The 24,327-nt window shown below is 39.1% G+C and overlaps 1 protein-coding gene across 9 annotated transcripts in view; it reads right to left on the bottom strand.

Moving 5' to 3' along the window:
- The window catches only part of Rbms3 (RNA binding motif single stranded interacting protein 3), a 1,055,032-nt gene that overhangs the window by 736,661 nt on the left and 294,044 nt on the right, over window positions 1–24,327 (bottom strand). For 8 of the 9 annotated variants that reach the window (XM_071619615.1, XM_071619630.1, XM_071619639.1 and 5 more), the window contains exons 1-2: window positions 9,822–9,894; window positions 8,943–9,116 (exon numbers count right to left, since the gene is read on the bottom strand). In XM_071619615.1, coding sequence (XP_071475716.1) covers window positions 8,943–9,116; window positions 9,822–9,872 — 225 coding nt within the window. In that variant the 5' untranslated portion in view covers window positions 9,873–9,894. Of the gene's footprint in view, window positions 1–8,942; window positions 9,117–9,821; window positions 9,895–24,327 lie in introns of those variants that run through there. The other variant, XM_071619646.1, reaches the window with a different exon arrangement.

Here is a 24,327-nt window from a genome sequence, read left to right as displayed (position 1 = left end):
ATAAGGGTATACCCTTAACATTGGAGAACTATTGGTTTGGAATCTTGCTACACAACTGTAAAAGTATAATCAGGAAGCAAGCATATTTTTATGAAAAAAGCCAGAGTCCCTGAAGGATTAAGCAAAAGAACAAAGAGAATTTAGGATAGAAATTCCTAATGTTTTCACCTTGATTCATGTACAAATAGCATTGACAACCCAACCACACAGTGCAGTATCACAGATGATTTAACCTGTGTTTAAATATTGTGATATAAGTGGGAATTGGATTTTGTGACATAGATTGAATATATGGGATTCCCCCTAAAACTCTGTGTGATACAATGCAAGAAGGCTTAGAGGAGAAATAATTTGGTTTTGAGAGCCTTAACCCAATCAGTGAATTAATCCCTGATGGGATTAACTGAGTGATGACTGAAGGCAAGTGGGGTTTGGCTGGAGGAGGTGGGTTCACTGGGGGCATGCCTTTGGAGTATATATTTTGTATCCAGTGTGTGGAGTCCTCCCTCCCCCCCTCTCTTTGTTTCTTGATCATCATGTGAGATGATTCCCTCTGCTATAGTCTTCTGACATGATTTTCTGCCTCATCTCAAATCCAAAGGAATAGAGCCAGCCTTGACACCTCTGAAACTGAGCCCCCCAGTATACATTTCCTCCTCTAAAATTGTTATTGTTTTGTCTTTTAGTCACAGCAGTGGAGAAGCTGACTTAAATAGTGTGGAATTTTAAAGCTGTTTCAAAGAGCCTTAATCTTCTAGGAGATGGCTAAGGGCATGCTGGGGGAAGCAAAACAATATGGATCTGAGTCCGTATTGCAAATGTCCATTCCCTTTCTCTGTACTAATAAAACCTTGAATTTATTACATAACAAATAAATAAATGCTTCAGTAGAATGAGGGTCCAAACTTGCTCTAGCAGATCCATGATCCAGGTCTATCTCAGTAGCATCTGGACTGCCCTCACAGAACCAGGCTCCTGAACTGCTCCAGTATACCATGGTCTCAAAGCAACCACTGAGATGCAAGACCCAGACTAGCTCTCACAGATCTAACCTCAATTTTAGCACCTGCTCACCCAGGTTCTGAGTCAACAGCAGCAGACAAGGATTACCAGGGCATCTGACAATTCTAGGCTCCAGACCAGCCCTCATGGGCCCAAGTTCTGTCTCAGTCCCAGGGCAGTACTAGACACCGGGCTTATTCATGTCCCTCTAAGATCCTGAGGACCTCAGGTTCAGGCCTGCTTTAGTAGACCCTAGGTAGATCATGGTGGCAGGCCAGACACTGAGGACTAAGGCTCCAAGACCACCCCTGTGGACCCAAGCTCCAAATTCATTACTGTTTTTCCAGGTGTGAGTCTTCCACCAAAACAGACCAGACATTGAATAATCAGGCTAAAGGTCAATCCATATGGACTCAGTTGTCAGGCCCATTCTAGCTCCTGACCATCTCCTTCAAATTAAGGCTCAAGGCCCATCCTAAAGCCAGTCCAGTTCCTATGGACACAGACTCTAATCTCATTCCTTAGAACTAATCAACACTCCACTTCGTAGATCTGGTCACTGTGCATGTCCATCTGCTGATCCAAGAATATGGTTAACCTGCCTGTGGAGTCTAGCAAGAAACCCAACCTTAGACCATGCTACATAACGTTTCTAGAATCTATGGACTGGTGAGGGTTTATACAAAGTAAGTCTGAAAAGACAGGAATTAGTTCCCACTTCTTCAAATGCACAGATATCAACACTAGGCAATAAAAAAACATGAAAAATAATAGGACATACAAATACCATCAAAGAATCCAACAATTTACCAATAGCTGACCCAAAAGAAATGGAGATATACAAAACGACTGCCAAATAATTCAAAATAATTGTTTTAAGGAAGCTAAAGGAATTTCCAGAAAACAGAACCAATTAAGTAAACTTAGGAGAATAAAAAAATGTGAAATTTAACACACAGAAATATATATATGTATACATGCATATATGTTCATATACACACATATACATATTTATGTGTATATATATATGTATTTATGGAAATTCTGGAGCTGAAAAACACAATAAGTGAAATAAAAAATGCAATGTAAATCATCAACAACAGAATTGATTAGGATTAGGCACAAGAACCTGAGACCAAGAATACAATGTATTTGAAAATATACAGTGCAATACAGTTTATATGAATGTCCCTACAAAGTCCCTGTGTTAAAGGATCAGAGTGGCATTATTGGTGGATGTTAGAGCATTTGAGAGGTAAAATCTAGTGGGAGATCTTTATTTTGGGGCATGTCCTTGAAAGGGATTGCATAATTCTGACCTGACAGTCTCTCTATTTTCTGGCTCATGATGTATGCAGTTTGTCACACGCTTCCCATTATTGCCAGGCAGTACCCCAACAGAGGTTCCCCAGAATAGGAGGTCACCTGATCTTGGGGTGGAAGTTCCAAGATGATGAGCTAAAGGAGACTGTTCCCTTTATAATTGTCTCTGCTATTTCATTCTAGTAACACAAAGCTGGCCAGCATGAAAAATTGGTACTGATGAGTGTGGTGATCACTACTGTAACTATAACTGAAGATATGAAGGGACTTTAGAATTGATTTATGGGAGAAGTTTGGAGGAACAGGCTAGAGAAAGCCTAAAATGCTATCATGAAATATCAGACTTGACTATACTTTCAACCAAATGGACCTATTAGATACATGTAGAACATTCTATCTAATAGCAGCAGAATCCACTTTCTTCTCAAGGGTACACACAGAACATACTCCAGGATATAAATCATACGGTAAGCCACAGACAAGTCTTAGCAAATTTAAAACTGAAGTCTAAAGTAGAGAGTAAAATGATAGCTGGAGAGGGGAGGGCTTGGAAGATTTTAGTCAAAGCATACAATGTATCAGAATAAATTTAAGAGATCATTGTACACTGTAGTAACTATAGTTAATAACAATGTATTATATCATTAAGAATTGCTAGGCATGTAGATTTTTAAGTGTTTTCTGCATACACAAACAAAAAAAATAGTATGTGACCTAATGCCTATGAACATGCTCAAGTTTATAGTTCATGTTCTTAGTGCTGAAAAACAAACTATTCCAGTTTTAGTAGCTTAAAGCTATAAGTATTTTGCTATGCTCGTGGTTTCTGAAGATTGAGAACGTATACAGTATGCAGTGGGAATGATTTGTTTCTGCTCTCTCGTGTCTGAAGCTTTTCATGGGAAGACACTGGTACTTGAAAGCGGGTCAGAGTTATAGGATGGAGTCATCTGGAGTCTCCTTCAGTCATGTGTCTGGTCCCTGAAAGGCTGAGCTCAACTGAATCTATTTCCCAGAGAACCTATAGGTTGGGCTTTCCATGTGGCATTAGGCTTCCTCACAACAGTGACTGGGTTCATAGAGGACACACCTGAGAGAGAGAGAGAGAGAGCATTCAGGAGGTACACTTTATAAGAGAAGGAGTAAGCACTGCATGGCCTCTTCTAATTTACATCCAGAAATCACACAGCATCACTTCTGTATTAGAAGTGAGTCCCAAGGGCAGCCAGATTGGGGAATGATTGGATACATTGTAAAGGAGGGTATAGGATGGATGGTATTATTGCAGTCATCCTCCACAAAGATAAAAGCGCATCTCCACATCCAGACATTTTATTCAAAACGGTTAAAATGCAACTTTCCCTTTGAAACCACTGTCAGTTGGATATACTGTTCTGAGGAGTAAAATGACCATGATAGAGTTTCCTGCTCCACCTGCAAATAAAGGCAATCATGTTGCCATTTGCTTTGTACAATCTGTCTTGGAGATCTTGTGAGGGGGAAATGAAAGCCTTGGACAGTATATGCTACAAGGAGATATAGGCATGCTGAGAAGAAGCTTGGCAAGGCTGAGGGCAGCCAGAATCCTGAGTTTGTAGCACTCCTTCCTCTAAGAATGACCTCCATGATGTGATTTTTGCAAAAAAAAAAAAAAAAAAAAAAGTTTAGGAAGAATAGCTTTGAGTAGTATCTTTAAATAGCATTAAATAGTGGTTTAGTCACATGTTCCTAGAAGAATTTTGAAAAATTACATACCATCTTTCTCATTTATAAGTTATCTGAAACTCTCATTATAAGTTTAAATAATTGCAAAGGCTGTAAGTTTCAGACCATGATAACACTATTCTTCTCCCTCAGCACTTGACACACACATGGCTGGGAAAGACTGGAAGCCCCATTGGCTTATGGTGCCTGATTAATCATTACATGAGGCATTTCCTTTGTTGGTGCTCTCCTGGGGAGCTTCTATACCCTGAGGCAATGGGCTACAGTAAGATTTATGTGCATAGAATATGCTTTTTTTATTATTTTTTTTGGAACAGGCTATGGTAGGGAGATCATATATCTTCTAAACCTGAACATTTTTGAGAGCAAGAGGAGACACTATTAATAACTATGCTAGGAAATAAGCATAAACCAGGAAAACTGGAATATGGTGACCATAGCACTAGAATACTGCTGAGTTACCAGCAAATCAGCTTACAAAAGAGAAATCAAAGAAGTTGACCATCTGATCATTATTTCCCTAAAAAAATGTCCATTTTCCATACCCCTAGCCAAGTTATCCATTAGCCTCAAAAGTTTATGCAGAACTATTATTAAACTATTGCCCAGCCATACTGGTTGTCAAAGTACTGAAACATTTCTGCACATATTAATAAATAGATTAGAATAATTTGGATAACCAATGAAGACAATTAATGATCTAAGTTCCAATATTTGTGTGTCATCTCCAGATATTACAAAAAAGCCAGTTGTGGTAGTCAATGTGGTATTCAATCATCTTTCTGACTTAGGAATTAGAACAGAGAGCTGGAGGAACTGTTACCGAGGGTACTATATTTATTCTCAAAGAAAGTATATTTTCTTGAAGTATAAAAGTCCTCAATTAAGAGAAAGGAGGCATGCAGCCTCTTCTGTTATTATCAATTGCTAAAGAAATACTTGCTCCTGCTGATGTAGAAAAGTAGGACCTGAACTCAGGAAGCAGCCCACACTAGGGTTATCAGATGCCCTAGATATGAACAGATGTCATAGATATGATGCTTCATTGTGTGGTGATACCCACTCTAGTGATGTTAGGGGACACTAATTTCTCTCCTGGAAGGCAATTGGGAAATTGTCCCTGTGCTCTGTAAACAAAGTTCTAGGGAAGGAACCTCCTGTGAGCCTTTTTTAATGATGAAAGAGAGAGTCCTCCAGCAAGGCAGTGCCATGTCTTCACCCTTTCTTTTGAAGGGATTTTTGTTTTGATTTTTTTTTTTAAAGAGAAATTGAGTACCACTCTGTCAACTCTGCCGTCCATACCTGCCTCTTCTCTTGAAGGACAGACAAGGCCTCAGGGCAGCATCTTTGAGCATACTGTTTCTTTTTATTTTGTTATTGGTTTTTTTTTTTTGTTTTGTTTTGTTTTTTACATTTTCTTTACCTCTTCTTCCCTTTATCCCATTCTGCTTTGTCTCCCTGGTCACTCCTAAGCTCTCCCTGCTCACTGCCTCATGTTTGTACAAGCTGTCTTCCAATTAGCCCCAGTGGAGTGTGGAGTCATAGCTTACATCCTCACTGGAGAAACAAACAAAATCATCATTCCTGGCCTTGGCAACTAAGACCAGAGCATCCCTATCTACTTTTTTTTTGCACAGGGAATTGAAGCCAGGGCCCTTTACCTACTGAGCCACATCCCCAGCCCACTACCCCCCCCCCTTTTTTTTTTTAAACTTTTCATATACAAACAAGGTCTTGCTAAGTTGCCTAGGGCCTCACTAAATTGCTGAGGCTGTCTTTGAACTCAGCCTCTCAAGCCTCTGGGATTACAGGTGTGTACCATCACGCCCAGAGCCCCTATCTACTTTTAAACTTCCTACTTTTCTGCTCTCTCCATCCCCCTAAAGTCTCCCAAATGATAGCATCATTTCAGGTGTGAGGAAATACCTGCCAAAAAGGAGCAGATGCAGGAAGAATGGACAGCTAGTGTGAGGGTAGCCAAAGAATCTCTTTTTTCTGTGATTAACATGAGCCCTAGTCACATAATAGCTATCAATTAATAGGAAGTTCTTGGAAATCTGATGGCATTCTTTATATCAAGTCACAAAGCAGATAGTGTTATCATCTATCTAGTGACAAAAGTGTCAAATGGAAGATCACACCAACATACCAGTCAACATATTATTTGGAAGCTGTTAGAAATATTTCATGAAGGAAATGTGCTTCAAATAAATATAACTAGGGAAGAAATTTGCATTGGTAGCTTCCTTAAACAATAAAAAGAATATCCTATATTTAGGATGTGGACTGTCCTACTTGAACATTTTGAGTACTATTTTGCTATTTTATATCCCAAGTTGAAGTAGCCATTCTATATGTCTGAACATGATTTCTTCCTTTGACTGAATTCTTCATTAACTAATGCAATAAATTAAACTTTAATATGCTTGTGCTACATTTTCTTTTAATACATGCTATTAGAGGTGTTGTCAGGTGCATTGTTACCATTGACTTCATTTTAGAAGTGGAAAGATACAGTGTTTCAGAAAATATCAAACTTTTGTTTATGGTTCCAGTAATTTTGAATTGCCATAAATTCAATTTCTATGCTCCATTATTAATGAATACCTTTCATTATTTCCTTCAGTAAGGTAAGTCTCACTAGTTTTAAGAAATACTAAGTACTTTCCTAATGTCTCAGAAGTTAGGCACTGAGTCATTACCACAATATTCATATTGTGATAGTATGAATAATGGTTTACCAAGTTGTTCATGACCTACTCCTCAGAACCTGTGTTACTTTACCTGATAAAAGGAATTCGGTAAATGCAATTAAGAATCTTTAGATAGAAGATGATCCTAATCATGGGGTGGGGGGCTTAAATATAATCACAAGTGATTTTTTAAGAAGAAGGTATAGAGAAACCTGACCACAGACAAAGAAGGCAATTGTGAAAATGAAGCAGAAGCAGAAATAGACTTAAGATGCTGTCCTGTCAGCCTTAGAGATCAGGGAAGGGCCCATGAGCCAAAATATGCAAGGAATGTAGCTCCAGAGGTGGAAAAAAACAAACAAACAAACAAAAAAAAAAAAAAAAAACCCAGCTTTTCCTCATCAAAGAGTGTGGCCCTGTCAACACCTTGATTTTGGTTTAGTAAAAGTCATTTCAGACTTCTAACTTCCAGAACTGTAAGACAATAAATCTCTATTGTTTTAAGCCCCCAAATATGAGGTTGTTTGTTACATCAACTATAGGAAACTAATACAGTGATGTAAAAAAGGACTCTGAAAAAACACTTATTTGGTCAGGTAGAGGCCACCCTGTGTTCTGAGATTTTAACAAGGCTATCAGTGTCAAGTTAACTATTCACACACTTGTGGGGGATATCAGGATTCCTTGGTAATAGGGAAATGGGGGCCAAAGGCAGCCCTTTGAGTCAGCTGCTTCCTCTGCAAACAAAACAAAGAGCTGGAAATCTTTAACCCAACTAGTGAATTGGAGGAAGGACCAGCATCTCACAAGATGGGTAAAGCATTTATAGCTCTGCTAAAGCCTGCTAAATTTTATGAGTCAAGAAAATCACTGGGAATATGTTCAGACAAGGGTTCCTTTTCTGCAGTTTTTGCCATAAAACCTCTTTGGATACTATGCTGCATGGCAACCGTGGAATCTACTCTCACCAGCTATTTCTCTAGTACTTTGACTTGCAAAATGGATCCTAGAAAATACTATGAGATAGATCATGTTTTGGGATGTTGTTATCCTACCCTGGCTCACAGTCTCCTGTATTGAACCACTGGCTTATTTTTGGATGATGTAGTTCTTTTTACTAAGAAGTAGTACAGCTAAATGAGTACTGATCTTAGAGTCAAGAATTTAGTGTCATCTGATCAAAGCATGGGAAGGAAATTTGGAAGAAAGTTTAAATGTTGGATTAATGGAAGAATATCAAGTAGGTTTTAAAGTTCATCCTTAGAGTATCCCTAAAATCAGAAGTATAACACCCATAACTCTTTTTCTAAAGAGTCTCTAATCTTTTTGCTTCTATTTTTCTTACTGGACTCCCTTGATTCTAAGTGGTCTCACAAAAGAAAATTATCAGGTAGGTGCTGATTTTTAAAGCATAGAAAGTGACTATAAACCTACAATGTTCCTAATGATTTCTAAGATAGGATGGCATCTAATCTTCATCCCTAACCCTAAACCTAAAATTAGGTATTTCGTAAAGACAAATGTTCCTTTATCTGGTAATTGTCCTTGGATGTAAATAAATACACAGAGTCATTGAGAAAGTGTAGTGTATTACAATGGACAAGAATAAGGGTGGAAGGTTAAACAGCTGGAGTTTGAATCTCAGGCCCACTACAAGCTGTAGAGCTTGAAGTAAGGTACTTAAATTTTTCTGAACTTATTTCACTACCCCTTAAAATGATGCTAATAATGCCTATTTTGAAAAGTACACACACACACACACATATATATTTATACACACACACATAAATATGCATATATATACACACATGTATATGTATAAATTCTACATATGCATATATCTATCTATATAGATATGAACACAATAGAATACAAACAAAAATACTTAGGACAGACCTTGGAAACCAGAGGATAAAATCAGAGACCCAAAACCTTTGTCTCCTCACCACACCATTTGAAAATTCTTCCTCCCTATGTTACCTAGAAATAACTTTAAATGAAGTACCAATTTTCAGCAAAGATCATCCAAACATATGCCACTTAAACACTTAAGACATTCCCCATTTCTCATCTCTTGTACCCAAGAGCAACATATTCATTAGAAAAATAGCCCAATTAACAGAGAAACAGCAGCTCTAATTATAAAATGTACCTGCATAAAGCATCCAATGTACTAAATATGGAAGAACAGGTACTTACAGCAGGGTGTCCAGTACAGTAGGTATAGCTGGCATGGGACTGGTAGTGCAAGCTGGCTCTTGGGAAGGAGTATGTATTCCAGGCTGGTTGGCTGCTGTTCCACTGGGAGCTGAAGCCAGGGCTCATGGTCACTCGTGACTTACTAGTGTGATAGGCTCTCACTGTGGAGCTAGACTATCAAGGAGAAAGAAATGCAATGTAAAGACTGCTCTCCGTGTATAAAACCCAAGCCAGTTACATACAGTCACATGCATGCTCATGGATGAGCTTGGCAGAAAACTCAGTGACTAGGAAAACAGCCGATGGCTTAAGAGGAAGCATTAAATACTGTTCTGCTTAAGATAAAATGTTTTCTCACTATTACAATTTTGACTGGATGACAAAGCACAAAGGACCATTGAAGTCAATCTCATGGAAAACAGTTTTTGTCTAGTTGCAACAATCAACTCTATCCTTCGGAAATGAGTTATGCTTCTGTGGTGATGGCCAGGGTGATATTCTCAATTACATAAAGGTTCTTCGTCACAGGGCTCACATCAGAAAGTCACCATCAGTCTAATCTGAATGCAGTAAATAAGAATCTTAATTTATGAGGATTAGATTGAGGCACAGATTGGTGGCCAACTCTAAATGGTATTCAAATTCCATGAGTCTATTGCTCTCCTGAGGAGACATCAGTGGAAATCTGGACACACTCCAACTGGTCACCATTTGACTGCCTGAAGACAGCGAAATGGTGAAACATTTGAAATTGCCATTTACCCCCAACCTGCTCTATTAACGCAACTGAAAATATAGTGGTAGTAAAATATCAATTTGCCAAATGTTAACTATATCTGGTTGTTCATAACTGTAGAATTGACTGAAAACAAAACTCACTTGTATCTTCTGTCCTTCTTTGTCCTCAGATGGCCACAGAATATAAGGCATATAATAGTTTATTTTCAGAGAGCACATTCTATCATCAAATTGCAATAGTCACTTACCCCAGTAGCACAGTAACTTTCACAATAAATTCTATTTATAAATCTATGGATCTATGCCAACTCAATCACTGGGAAAATGTGCTAATCGCATTGCTATTATATTCAGGAAATCCAGTGGGGAAGAAACTTTTATCCAAGATTGTGTTTCCCATTCAACTAGATTCTGATATCATTAGCTTACAGCAAAAACTTTTCTGAGAACAGACTTGAGCATTTTGGGGTAACTGGACCTCAGCAACTCAAACATGCTAGGCAGGGCCATTTCTTTCCCATGAGTTCAAAAATATTTGGAAAAAAAAGAAAAGAAAAATTAAAACAGTGATTGAATGGTAATTAGCAATTTAAAATGTTTAAACAAAAAACTGGAAAACACAGCCTTTTTGAGGCAACCATTTTATCTGGTTGTCTATCTTTCCCCATTCCCATCTCTCATTAGCACAACTAGCAAGCATGCAATCCACATGGCTCAATATTTCACTAAGATAAGCAGCTACTGAAACAAAATGTACACACTACTGCATACCTCTGCAGGGGAAACCTGTTGGAGAAGGAGAACAGTGGACTTTTATAAAAACAGGACATTTGTGCTTGGTTCTAAGTATAGAAACTATATATAAATATCCCTGTTCTCTGTGCCTCAGTCACAATTATCTCAAAGAAGAAATGAGTCCACATCAAACTTATCTTGAGCTCTGGAAGTATCTTAGTTTCTGCTCTGTATTTATGCTCACTAAATTCACTTTCAAACTCAGTTGCATTCAGAAGTAGCTCCTTCAACACTAGGTCCAGTAGTCACACATTTAATTTGTTGTTGTTGTATTTTTTTTAAATCTGTTTCTACATGTAGTTAGATTTGGAGCTTTAAATTTTATGTACAGGTGAGTTTGTAAGTACCTCCACTTCCTAGTTATGTTCCCAGTGCCATCAGTCTCTCAAAGATTTTATTCATGGTGATCTTCTTCCTGCAAGTCTCCTCCCACTCTTTTGTAAAGGTCTTAGACTTCCTTCTTGGTTCTGTTCCTGATTCTACCAGTTTATCCCCCTGGCATTTTAGCTATCAAAGAGCCCATACAGTGTTGCTGAAATACCTTAGCATTTTATTATATTGTTGTTGTTGTTGTTATTATTATCATCATCATCATCATCATCATCATCATCATCATCATCATCTATCCATTTAATCTATTTATCTCAGCTTTCAACCAGGCTCAGAAGAAGCTACTAAAACCAATACTGAATTGCCTTTTCTATAGCTAAGGAGTTACTTCCCCTTGATCACTGAAGCCTCTAACAGGCTTCACCCCCTCCCCATGACAATCATTTTCTCCTAGACTCAATGTTCCTTCTGACTGTACCTGCTTACCTCACTACTTGCCGCTTTTCCTTTTCCTCCATAAATTAGGTCATTTTCCCAGGACTTAATCCTTAGTCTTGTGTTCTAAACTCTTTTAACTTTTCTCCTTTGTGATCACATTCATGGTCAAAGCTTGAGGTGTTACTTCTAAGATGACCCCTAGACATAATTTAGCAGTACCATCTCTCTCCTGAAACCGAGCCCTCAATTTTAAAATATCTGCTGGCTGTGGGCTGTGTAATTATCAATCACCTAAAGGGATCCAGAGTTTCAATTACCATTCATAAAATTAAATGAATTGTTTTACTCTAAAATTTTACCTCCTCTATAATTTGATCATTTTCAAGGTGATGAGAACATTTTTGAAACCAACTGCCTGGAAGCCTTATCAACTTTCACTCATTTATCTTTCCTCCAATTTCAATTATCTGTGTCATCAAATTCTATTGAATCTTTTCACATGATTCTTGAATTGATTTGTCCTTTCCATTCCTATTACCACTACCCATTTTTAAGATTTTCATCACTTTACACCAGAACTGCTAAACTGAACCAAGAACTTTCCACCTTAAGCCATGATTGACCCTCCATAATGACGTGACATTTTGAATTTCTGAAAACCTGCTTTTATTGTGTAAATCCTCGCTGGAAAATGTTCTGTGCTTTCCTACCATTTATGAAAGAAAATCAAAGCTTCTTAGTCTCTCATTTGAGATTCTTCCTAATGCCATTCTATCTGACATTGTAACGCTTATTTTTTGTTCCTTTCCATCTCATCTCAAGTTCTAAATAAATTGTTACTCCGAATATGACCTATATGTTCATACCATTGTCATTCATGTCATCGAGAGGAATATTCTCACCTTCTGTTAATTCACACTTCCATGATGCTGAAACACTTGACATTTTCTGAAAAACCTATTCCATCAGCCTCAACCATCAACCAGCCATCAAGAAGACTTTGCTTCCTCTAGGCTCTGCCTGTCCTAATTTTCTGTCATGTTCATCTTCATCTTTACATTTGTGTCTATGCGGGAAATTAAAGTCGTAACTTCATCAACTTAAGCTCACCAAATTGCTCAGATAGCCTTTCACGCAACAACTCTTGAGTCCCAGCACACATCATTCAGGATAAATGCCTTAGTTGTATTTCTCAGAAGCATATATTACAACCCAAGGACTGAGTACTAGTAGTTCACTCTGGAATTGATTCCCAATAAAATCAGTAGAATCAGTCAATGGGGATAAAGAGTGAGCTGCTAAGTTTGCGTCATTGAATAAGGTATAGCGTTGAGATCTGTCTCCACTGGGGAACTCTGGAAGAAGTGTAGAACATACCACAGAGTTAAACCACACATGTGAGGAAACTGGAGAATGTAGCCCACTATTGCCTTTCATATTGTCTGAGAGCTGCTCATGGAAACTTGAATTCTTTAGCACTTCTTGCTTGCCTCAGATTCAGGTCAAAAGGACATTCTTAAGTAGAGAGTCCCAGGACACAGCTGACATGCCCTGTAAGGGTAAGAACCAAGAAGGTATAGGCAGAGTATACAGTATATTGTATACAGTATATTGTAGTATATTGAAATACTACAATACACATAGCATCTTCTCCTAAATGGTTGACTCTCTGACCTTCTCTACATCTGCCGTAGAACTCCAAGCACTTATGTTTTTCTTCCTTTTGAATGACTAAGAGCAAGGGCTCAAAAATATTGATTAAATTGCACAGATTATCCTCCCTTTAAAAGACAATGCGCAAAAGAATATACTGGAATGGCCAATGAGCATGCAAAAATGTGCTCAAAATCATTAGTCATCAGGGAAATATAAAATAAAGCTACAACTACATATCAGTTTATACCCACTAGAATGGATAACCTAAAGACTGAAAATATTAAATGTTGATGTGTTATTGGGGACCTGAAATTCCCATATATTGTTGGTAGCAAGTTTAAGTTGGTAAAACTATTTTGGAGAACAAAGTTTGATAGTTTTTTAAAATGAATTTTTCAAATAAAATTAATAATACATCTACTTTATGATCCAACAATTCCATCCTATTATTTGCCCAAGAGATAACATATATATAGAAAAAGACATTTATAAAAATGGGAATAATAGCTTTATTCACAATAGACATGAACTAAAAATTACTCACGTGTATTTAACAGGAGAATAGATTTTAAAAAAATTGGCGCATATTCATATAATGAAATAGTATAACACTATCGAGAAGAATAAACATGATACACAACAACATGAAGGATTTAAAAATCATGCCAAATAAAAGATGGGAATAAAAGAATGAATATGTGTGAATTTATTTATATGAGGTCCAAGATGAATAAAGAAACATATATAGTAACAGAAATCTAAAAGTGATGGCTGGGAGTTGAAAGCAATTAATTAGAGAGGGTGTTAGAAATGTTTGCTATTTTATTTGGGGTGGTTATTACATGAATGCATACATTTGCCAAAACTCATCAAAACTGAACACTTGAGACCTGTGTACTTTATTATGTCTTAATTATATTTCAATCAAAGTTTTAAATTATGTTTCAATTGATGTCGGCCTATTGCAAAAGGCTGACTCCTGAGTTTTCAGTGACAACATCGAGAAATGGCTCAGATGCCATTTCTCATTTCATGTGGAAGCCTCGTGATCAAAAAAAAAAAAATCCTAATTTTCTAGACACCATAATTGGCTAATCTGAGTTCCACTATCTTTTCCCTCCTTGGCATGCCCTTTGAGAGTAATGCCAGGGAGCTTCTAACAGCCAAAAGGCAGGCAGCCAGAGAGAAGAGCAAAGAAGCTGGATAAAGAGCTTCTGAATAAATAGGCGCTGGCAGCCTTGCCCAGTGTCTGCCAACAGATCAAGGGTCAGGACTGTTGGAGGAGAAGAAAAAAAATAGAGCACTGCACAAAAGAGGGGTCCTCTAACATGCATAGAGAACCTGCCAAGCTCTAGGGAACAGTTGCTGTTCAATCTATTCAGTCAGAACTAGAAAAAGGAAGAAAGGGAGGGGCAGAGGGAAGGTGTATTCAGAAAAAAAAAATGCAAAGAGGAAGAAGGAAATAGCTAACATTATGATTCCTAGAGGTAATTCAATGATACTACAGGAAAATAATAAGAGCTATACTTACACGCAAACTACTACCCATCAGATAGTATTTCAAGTGCTTTATATTTGCACAGTAGCAAGCTGTATATTCCGCAAAATGATATTAAGAGGTAGTTACTGTTACTATGTGCATATTAGAGGTGAGAGGAATTGGGTAACTTAAAAATTTAAGGTCATATAATGACCAAACAGTTGAGTTTGGATTCAAATACAGATATGGACCCCAGAATCCATGCTCTTAAATATTCTGCTGACTTTGGGTTCTTCCTAAAGAAAATTCTATGACAAGGACTAGGTGTATGCTTTTTTTTTTTAAGTATTTGTGTGTGGGGGAAAGGGGGGGTGTTAAGAAATAATCCCCGCAAGTAAACCAGGGGGAAGGGATAGACAGACTGGATGAGAAAATGAAAAAGCAAGACAAATGTGTTCTATTGAGATCTACAGCTCAAGACCAAAGGCACATGGATTTGGCTTAGACCTATGGGAAATGTTCAAAATGCTCCTAGAATTAGTTTTCCACTGAGAGTTAGTTGACTGGAGCACTTGCCTCAGGTGAGTATTGTTCTGAAGGAGGTTATCACCACTATTTTTCCCAAGATGTGTTTGTAAATTGGAGAATAAATTATTTGGGTATCAAAGAAAGTCCTGGGCAGAAACTGGAAAAACAGAGAGGTAAAATCAGCTATGATGTTGTCAAGTGCAAGATGAATCAGAACTGTCCATTGTACTTGTAGGAAAAATCAAAGATAAGCCTGGGAGCGGGAGAGGGGAATATGGTTCTATTACTACACACATTTCTCTATGAGTAATAAGAGCAAAAGTGGTATTCATAATAGCAATGTTAATTGAACACTTGCTGCTATGTGTCTTTCATGCATTGTCTGAGTCCTCAGAACAAGCCAATGATGTAGGTGCTATTATTCTCATTTTGCTGACAAAGAAATTGGGATTCACAGAGGTTAAGTGATCTGCCTAAAGACACAGAGCAAGTAATATTCTGTAAAAGTGCAGAGTATACAAAATTAGGATTGATTATGTGACTAACAACTTTTCATTTCCAAAACAAAAAGCTCAAGAATGAACAACATATTCCACCAAATAAGAGAGAGCTTGAGAGTGAAATCATGATAGCTATATGTTAATATAAATTTATAGAGAAAATCAATGATCCAAAAGAGCAAAAGACTGTTGTGAGGTAAAGGAATGAGAACTACTCACTGCTAAAGAATACTACTATATTCTGCTGTTGGGGATATGATCATCACATGATAAAGAACTGAAGTTTGGAGGAGGAATCCAACATGGCGGCCGGCAAGGAAGCAGCACTTTCAGTATCTCCACATTAACCGGATCAGAAACACCCATTAAAACAGCTACATTCTACCTACTGAGGAACGTCTAGCAAAATTCCGCTGAAAGGAGACCTGCCAGGAATTAGTAAGTTTATTAGAGGTGACAATTTGCCCCAGACAAGTGAATCTTGGCCGGCCACGCGGGCGCAGAGGTCCAATCCCGCAGCCACCGCCCGACCGGCTCTGCAAGCGGCCCCCAGCGGCCAGGGGCAGCAAGAAGGGTCCCCGCCTGGCCCGGCAGACGGCCCCCGCCATCCCGGCTCTCCTGGCGGCCCCGCTTGCTCTGTGATCGGCCACCCCGCCCGCCCGGCTCTTAGCCACGAGGCCACTGCCTACCCGTTCTACAAGCGGCCCCCGGCGGCCGGCACGGCGAGAAGGGTCCCCGCCTGGCCTGGCAAACGGCCTGCGCCCTCCTGGCTCTGCTAACGGCCCTGCCCAGCTGGCAAACGGCCCCCCCCCCCGCCCTCCCGGCTCTGCTGGCGGCCCCGCCCCCGGCCAGCGCAGGCCGGGCTCTGCAGGCGGCCCCGGTGGCCGGCGCAGCGAGAAGGGTCCCCGCCTGGCCCGGCAGACGGCCTGTGCCCTCCTGGCTCTGCTAATGCCCCGCCCGCACGGCTAAAGGCCCCCTGCCTGCCCGGCTCTGCAAACGGCCCCGCCCACCCGGCAAACGGCTCCCCCCCTGAGACGGCGTGAAGGAAATCTAACCAAGCCTTTATGAAATAGCGAACTGGGAACTAAAACCAGAGATTGTGTCAGACCAGAGACAAACCAGTTCCACCCCTCCCTTCGGACACTCCAGCAAGGAGGCAGGGGCCTGCCATAGCAGAGAGGGGAAGTCACCAAAGTTCGGCCAAAGAGGTTCCTTCCCAGCGGAACCTACTTTAGCAGGTGTGTGACTCCCACCCGCATCAGATACAAACAACCGGGAAACTTCAAAATGTCTCCGTGGGCGTGACCGTAAGGGCCAAAGGACTCTCGACCCCTAACTCCCAATACTGCCAGTGACGTGGGCGTGACTGTAGGGGCGGAGGGAAGCAGAGAAGACTCCCCACCCCCAACTCCCCCATCCGCCAACTGAGAGGGCATGACGGTAGGGGCGGAGGGAAAACAGAGGACAATCCAGACCCCCAACTCCTCCTACTGCCAGCGGAGTGGTCGTGATTGTAGGGGCTGAGGGAAGCAGAGGGGATCCTCGACCCCCAACTCCCATTACCACCAGTGGCGACACCAATGGTCTTAGCCGCCAGATTCCGAAGGTGTGCCCACCAAAGGGGTCTGGAAAAATTAAACTATTGACTCCCAGAACACAGCTCCACAGCACTGGGGCTTAGATGAATGACAGAGAGAGTGCTCAGTCGTTAGGGAAATAGAGCACTCAGAGGGGCTGAAAGTGTAACCAAATCCTTGGAGAACCTCCTCCGGTGCACAGGACCTGGCTGGCTGGCAGGAGGAAGGGGAGGAGGGGCCGTAGAAGTGAAACGGCTCTGGACCAACAGGATTGAGAGGCTCCCAGGAGCCGCCTTACAGGGATTGCTGTTGACACATTGAGGGCAAATCTCAGCCTGGAGGGCACAGCTTTGCCTACGGGAAGAGAAGAAAATGGATCTCTAAGACCTAATTTTATTTCTTATTTTATTTTATTTTTTCTCTCCCTTTTTCCCTCTTTCTCTCCCCTTCCAAGTTTTATTGTTCTTTCCATTCTCCTCTATGCTATCTAACTCCCCCTCCTTCTTTCTTTTCAAGAGCACCTTCCTTCCCCTTCCCCCCAACTTTCATCCCAAGCATTACGTCCTCCATTTCGTGTAACTGTCTAAATGCAAACAGGTGAATGTTTCGAGGCCGTCTATAGTGCTCCTAAATACCTAGCTACTACCAACACCCTGATCCAATTGACAGTTAGCATCCCCCTTCAGTAGAGCAATCTTCTAAAGTAGCCAAGACATACTACCCTTATACCTTCATAGCACCTAACCTAAAGTCCTAAGAACAAAAAACAAATCACTATATGCATACAAAATCCGGAAGCCCTTTATAAATTGAATGAATCAGCTCTAAAGTACAATAAAGCCCAACATCTATAGGCATAATCTCCCACCACAAAGGAGAGACAACAGAGATAAACAAAGCCAAAACAAATGTATAGGAGAAAGCAGGTACAAAGCAGTCAAACAGAGCTGGAAAGTAACGTGAACAACATGAAAAAACCAGGGAAAAAAGGAGTACAGATAATGCAGGACAACTTAAATCTACAGGAGGACCTAGAAGCATCAGAAACATGGACAGGGAAAGAAATCAAGGCATACCTCAGATGGAATGGAATTTTAGAGAAGACATGAGACAGCAAGTCCAAGAACTGAAAGTATATTTTGAAAACCAACTAAACAAACAAATTCAAACTGCAAAGAACGAGCTTTACCAGGAGATAGAAATCTTAAAAAAAAAACCAAACAGTGATTTTAGAAATGCAAGAAACCATAAACCAGATTAAAAATGCTAACGAGAATATTACAAATAGACTAGATCAAGTAGAAGTCAGAACATCAGATAATGAAGACAAAGTTTATCAACTTGAAAAGAATATAGTCAATACTGAAAAGATGCTTAAATCTCACGAGCAATCTATCCAAGAGATATGGGATCTCATCAAAAAAACAAATTTGAGAGTCATTGGGATAGAAGAAGGCACAGAGCTTCAAGCCAAAGGAATGGACAACCTATTGAATGAAATAATCCTAGAAAACCTCCCAGAGATGAAAGATGGAATGGATTGCCAAATCCTGGAAGCCTACAGGACCCCAAACATCCAAAACTGTAATAGGCCAACTCCAAGACATATAATTATGAAGATAGCCAACATACAGAACAAGGAGAGAATATTAAAAGCTACGAGGGAAAGGAGGCAGATTACATTCAGGGGTAAACCAATTAGGTTAACGGCTGATTTTTCATCACAGACTTTGAAAGCGAGAAGATCCTGGAACAATGTATTTCAAACACTGAAAAATAATGGATTCCAACCAAGAATACTGTATCCAGCAAAATTAAGCTTCAGATTTGACAATGAAATTAAAATCTTTCACGATAAACAAAAGCTAAAAGATTTCGCAGCCAGAAAACCAGCACTGCAAAGCATTTTGGGCAAAATTCTACAAGAAGAGGAATGGAAAAACAGTGCCCAAAACCAACAGCGGGAGGTATCTCAGTAAAGGGGGAGGAAAACAACCAAAAAGTAAAAACTAGCCAAACTAAAATAAATAAATAAATAAACATGACTGGAAGTACAAATCATATTTCAATTGTAACCTTAAATGTTAATGGACTAAACTCACCAATCAAGAGACACAGACTGGTAACCTGGATCAAAAAAACAAATCCAACAATATGCTGCCTTTAGGAGACTCATATGATAGGAAAAGACATACACAGGCTGAAGGTGAAAGGTTGGGAAAAATCATACCACTCACATGGCCCTTGGAAGCAAGCAGGAGTGGCCATACTCATATCAAATAAAATCAACTTCAAACCTAAGTTAATCAAAAGGGATAAAGAAGGACACTGTATCCTGTTAAAAGGAACTATTCACCAACAAGACATAACAATTATCAATTTATATGCACCAAATAATGGTGCGGCAACGTTCATAAAACAAACTCTCCTCAAGTTCAAGAGTCAAATTGACCACAACACAATAATTATGGGTGACTTCAACACACCGCTCTCGCCATTAGACAGATCCTCCAGACAAAAGCTGAATAAAGAAACTATAGAACTCAATGACACAATCAATAACCTAGACTTAACCGACATATATAGAATATATCAACCATCATCAAGTGGATACACGTTCTTCTCAGCAGCACATGGATCTTACTCAAAGATAGATCATATATTATGCCATAGGGCAACTCTTAGTAAATATAAAGGAGTGGAGAAAATACCATGCACCATATCTGATCATAATGGAATGAAACTGGAAATCAATGAAAAAAGAAGGAAGGAAAAATCCTGCATCACATGGAAAATAAACAATATGTTACTGAATGATCAATGGGTCACAGAAGACATAAAGGAGGAAATCAAAAAATTCTTAGAGATAAACGACAATTCAGACACAACATACCGGAATCTATGGGACACAATGAAAGCAGTTTTAAGAGGGAAATTCATTTCCTGGAGTTCATTCCTCAAAAAAAGAAAAAAACCAACAAATAAACGAACTCACACTACATCTCAAAACCCTAGAAAAGGAAGAGCAAAACAACAGCAAATATAGCAGAAGACAAGAAATAATTAAAATCAGAGCGGAAATCAACGAAATTGAAACAAAAAAAACCATTGAAAAAATTGATAAAACTAAAAGTTGGTTCTTTGAAAAAATAAATAAGATCGACAGACCCTTAGCCATGCTAACGAAGAGAAGAAGAGAGAAAACTCAAATCACTAACATATGGGATGAAAAAGGCAATATCACAACAGACACTACAGAAATACAGAAGATAATTAGAAAGTATTTTGAAACCCTATATTCTAATAAAATAGAAGACAGTGAAGACATCGATAAATTTCTTAAGTCATATGAGCTGCCCAGATTGAGTCAGGAAGACACACACAATTTAAACAGACTAATAACAAAGGAAGAAATAGAAGAAGCCATCAAAAGACTACTAACCAAGAAAAGCCCTGGACCAGATGGGTATACAGCGGAGTTTTACAAAACCTTCAAAGAAGAATTAATACCAATACTTTTCAAGCTATTTCAAGAAATAGAAAAAGAAGGAGCTCTTCCAAATTCATTCTATGAGGCCAACATCACCCTGATCCCGAAACCAGACAAAGACACTTCAAAGAAAGAAAACTACAGACCAATATCTCTAATGAACATAGATGCAAAAATTCTCAATAAAATCCTGGCGAATCGAATACAAAAGCATATCAAAAAAATTGTGCACGATGATCAAGTAGGATTCATCCCTGGGATGCAAGGTTGGTTCAATATACGGAAATCAATAAATATTATTCACCACATCAATAGACTTAAAGATAAGAACCATATGATCGTCTCGATAGATGCAGAAAAAGCATTCGACAAAGTACAGCATCCTTTTATGTTCAAAACATTAGAAAAACTGGGGATAACAGGAACGTACCTCAACATTGTAAAAGCTATATATGCTAAGCCTCAGGCTAGCATCATTCTAAATGGAGAAAAACTGAAGGCATTCCCTCTAAAATCTGGAACAAGACAGGGATGCCCTCTCTCACCACTTCTATTTAATTTAGTCCTTGAAATACTAGCCAGAGCAATTAGACAGACAAAAGAAATTAAAGGCATAAAAATAGGAAAAGAAGAACTTAAAATATCACTATTTGCAGACGATATGATCCTATACCTAGAAGACCCAAAAGGGTCTACAAAGAAACTACTAGAACTAATAAATGAATTCAGCAAAGTGGCAGGATATAAAATCAACACGCATAAATCAAAGGCATTCCTGTATATCAGCAACAAAACTTCTGAAATGGAAATGAGGAAAACCACCCCATTCACAATATCCTCAAAAAAAAAAAAAAATACTTGGGAATCAACCTAACAAAAGAGGTGAAAGATTTATACAATGAAAACTACAGAACCCTAAAGAGAGAGATAGAAGAAGATCTCAGAAGATGGAAAAATGTACCCTGTTCATGGATAGGCAGAACCAACATCATCAAAATGGCGATATTACCCAAAGTTCTCTACAGGTTCAACGCAATGCCAATCAAAATCCCAACGGCATTTCTGGTAGAAATAGATAAAGCTATCATGAAATTCATATGCAAAAACAAAAGACCCAGAATAGCAAAAACAATGCTAAGCAGGAAGTGTGAATCGGGAGGTATAGTGATACCAGATTTCAAACTGTACTACAGAGCAATAGTAACAAAAACAGCATGATACTGGTACCAAAACAGGCAGGTGAACCAATGGTACAGAATAGAGGACACAGAGACCAATCCACAAAATTACAACTTTCTTATATTTGATAAAGGCGCTAAAAGCATGCAATGGAGAAAGGATAGCATCTTCAACAAATGGTGCTGGGAAAACTGGAAATCCATATGCAACAAAATGAAGCTGAACCCCTTTCTCTCGCCATGCACAAAAGTTAATTCAAAATGGATCAAGGAGCTAGATATCAAATCAGAGACTCTGCACCTGATAGAAGAAAAAGTTGGCTCCGATCTACACATTATTGGGTCGGGCTCCAAATTCCTTAATAGGACGCCCATAGCACAAAAGTTAATAACTAGAATCAACAAATGGGACTTACTCAAACTAAAAAGTTTTTTCTCAGCAAGAGAAACAATAAGAGAGGTAAATAGGGAACCTACATCCTGGGAACAAATTTTTACTCCTCACACTTCAGATAGAGCCCTAATATCCAGAATATACAAAGAACTCAAAAAATTAAACAACAAGATAACAAACAACCCTATCAACAAGTGGGCCAAGGACCTGAACAGACACTTCTCAGAGGAGGACATACAATCTATCAATAAGTACATGAAAAAATGCTCACCATCTCTAGCAGTCAGAGAAATGCAAATCAAAACCACCCTAAGATACCATCTCACTCCAGTAAGATTGGCAGCCATTATGAAGTCAAGCAACAATAAGTGCTGGCGAGGATGTGGGGAAAAGGGTACACTTGTACATTGCTGGTGGAACTGCAAACTGGTGCGGCCAATATGGAAAGCAGTATGGAGATTCCTGGGAAAGCTGGGAATGGAACCACCATTTGACCCAGCTATCGCCCTTCTCGGTCTATTCCCTGAGGACCTTAAAAGAGCATACTATAGGGATACTGCCACATCAATGATCATGGCAGCACAATTCACAATAGCTAGACTTTGGAATCAACCTAGATGCCCTTCAATAGATGAATGGATTAAAAAACTGTGGCATTTATACACAATGGAGTATTACACAGCACTAAAAAATGACAAAATCATGGATTTTGCAGGGAAATGGATGGCATTAGAGCAGATTATGCTAAGTGAAGCTAGCCAATCCTTAAAAAACAAATGCCAAATATCTTCTTTGATATAAAGAGAGCAACTAAGATCAGAACAGGGAAGAAGAGCATGAGGAAAAGATTAACATTAAACAGAGACGAGTGGGGGGAGAGAAAGGGAGAGAGAAGGGAAACTATGGAAATGGAAGGAGACCCTCATTGTTACACAAAATTACATATAAGAGTTTGTGAGGGGAAAGGGGAAAAAAAACAAGGGAGAGAATTAAACAACAGCAGGTGGGGTAGAGAGGGAAGATGAGAGGGAAGGGGAGGGGGGATAGTAGGGGATAGGAAAGGTAGCAGAATACAACAGTCATTAATATGGTATTATGTAAAAATGTGGATGTGTAACTGATGTGATTCTGCAACTTGTATTTGGGGTAAAAAATGGGAGTTCATAACCCACTTGAATCAAATGTATGGAAGATGATATGTCATGAGCTTTGTAATGTTTTGAACAACCAATAAAAAAAAAAAGAACTGAAGTTTGCTCAAGTTTAGTTATCAGTAACTAAATTGCAATCTGAATTGCTCACATTTGCCCCTTGTGTTGCTGTTACTGAGCTGGGTTGTAGGTTAGTGGTAGAGTGTTTGCCCGGCATGCACAAGGCTCTGGGTTTGATACCAAGCATAAATAAATAAATAAATAAATAAATAAATAAATAAATAAATAACCTGCTATTGCTATCAGTGAAGGAAATTGCAAGCTAATTCCAGAAATAGTTAATAAATTTATAGATTTACACAGAAAATACTTTCAGCCTATGCCAATGGTAACTTAAAATGTTCCTGAAGTTAATCTTAAGGAGACTTTATTTCTTTTGTAGTAAATAATCTTAAAGCATAAGGAATACGAGTCATGTACTAACAGAGCGGAGGGTCTTTTTATACTAATTACTGTAACAGGCATGTTTCTCCAGCCTTAGCAGCTTCCCTGGTCTTCCCACAGCCTCTGCTGAAGCATTTCCTTAAGGACAGGGTTATTCCAGGTGACTTCCTCAAATTGCATCTGAAGGAAGCAGGTAGTCTCCTAAACCAATAAGATATTTTCTTCTGGAAACACAAAACTTCCATGCAATAAATTGTAAATCTCTATAAAAAGTGATGTAAAGGAAGAAATGGAGTTTGTGTGAATGAACAAACAAAGCCCATTTGGGAAGGAGCAATGGGGAGCAAGGATAGAGAAGGAGGAAGAGAAAGTGCAGATGTTAGGAGAGACAAGAGGTGATCCTACTCAGAGGAGAGGGAAGGGATGTTTCTGGTGCTGGGTATCTTAGTTTTAGGCTCCAGTTTCTTGGAACACTTGGCTGTGAGTTCCATAAGTTAGTCCTGAGCCTAGATATTCAGTTCTTTTCTTCTTAAGTGATCTCAAAGAGAAATCACAAATCAATGATCACTGACTTAGAAAAGTGAAAGGAACAGATTTGCAGAAACAAGTAGAATTGAGAGACCACATGGTCCAGAGGAAGAGAAACAAAGTACTTTCTGGTTTCCATAATTTCTGAAACACATTTC

The sequence above is a fragment of the Marmota flaviventris genome, chromosome 1 (assembly GCF_047511675.1).
Source record: "Marmota flaviventris isolate mMarFla1 chromosome 1, mMarFla1.hap1, whole genome shotgun sequence".
In the NCBI taxonomy this organism is placed as follows: Eukaryota; Metazoa; Chordata; class Mammalia; order Rodentia; family Sciuridae; genus Marmota; species Marmota flaviventris.
This window is presented reverse-complemented; position numbering and strand designations above follow the sequence as displayed.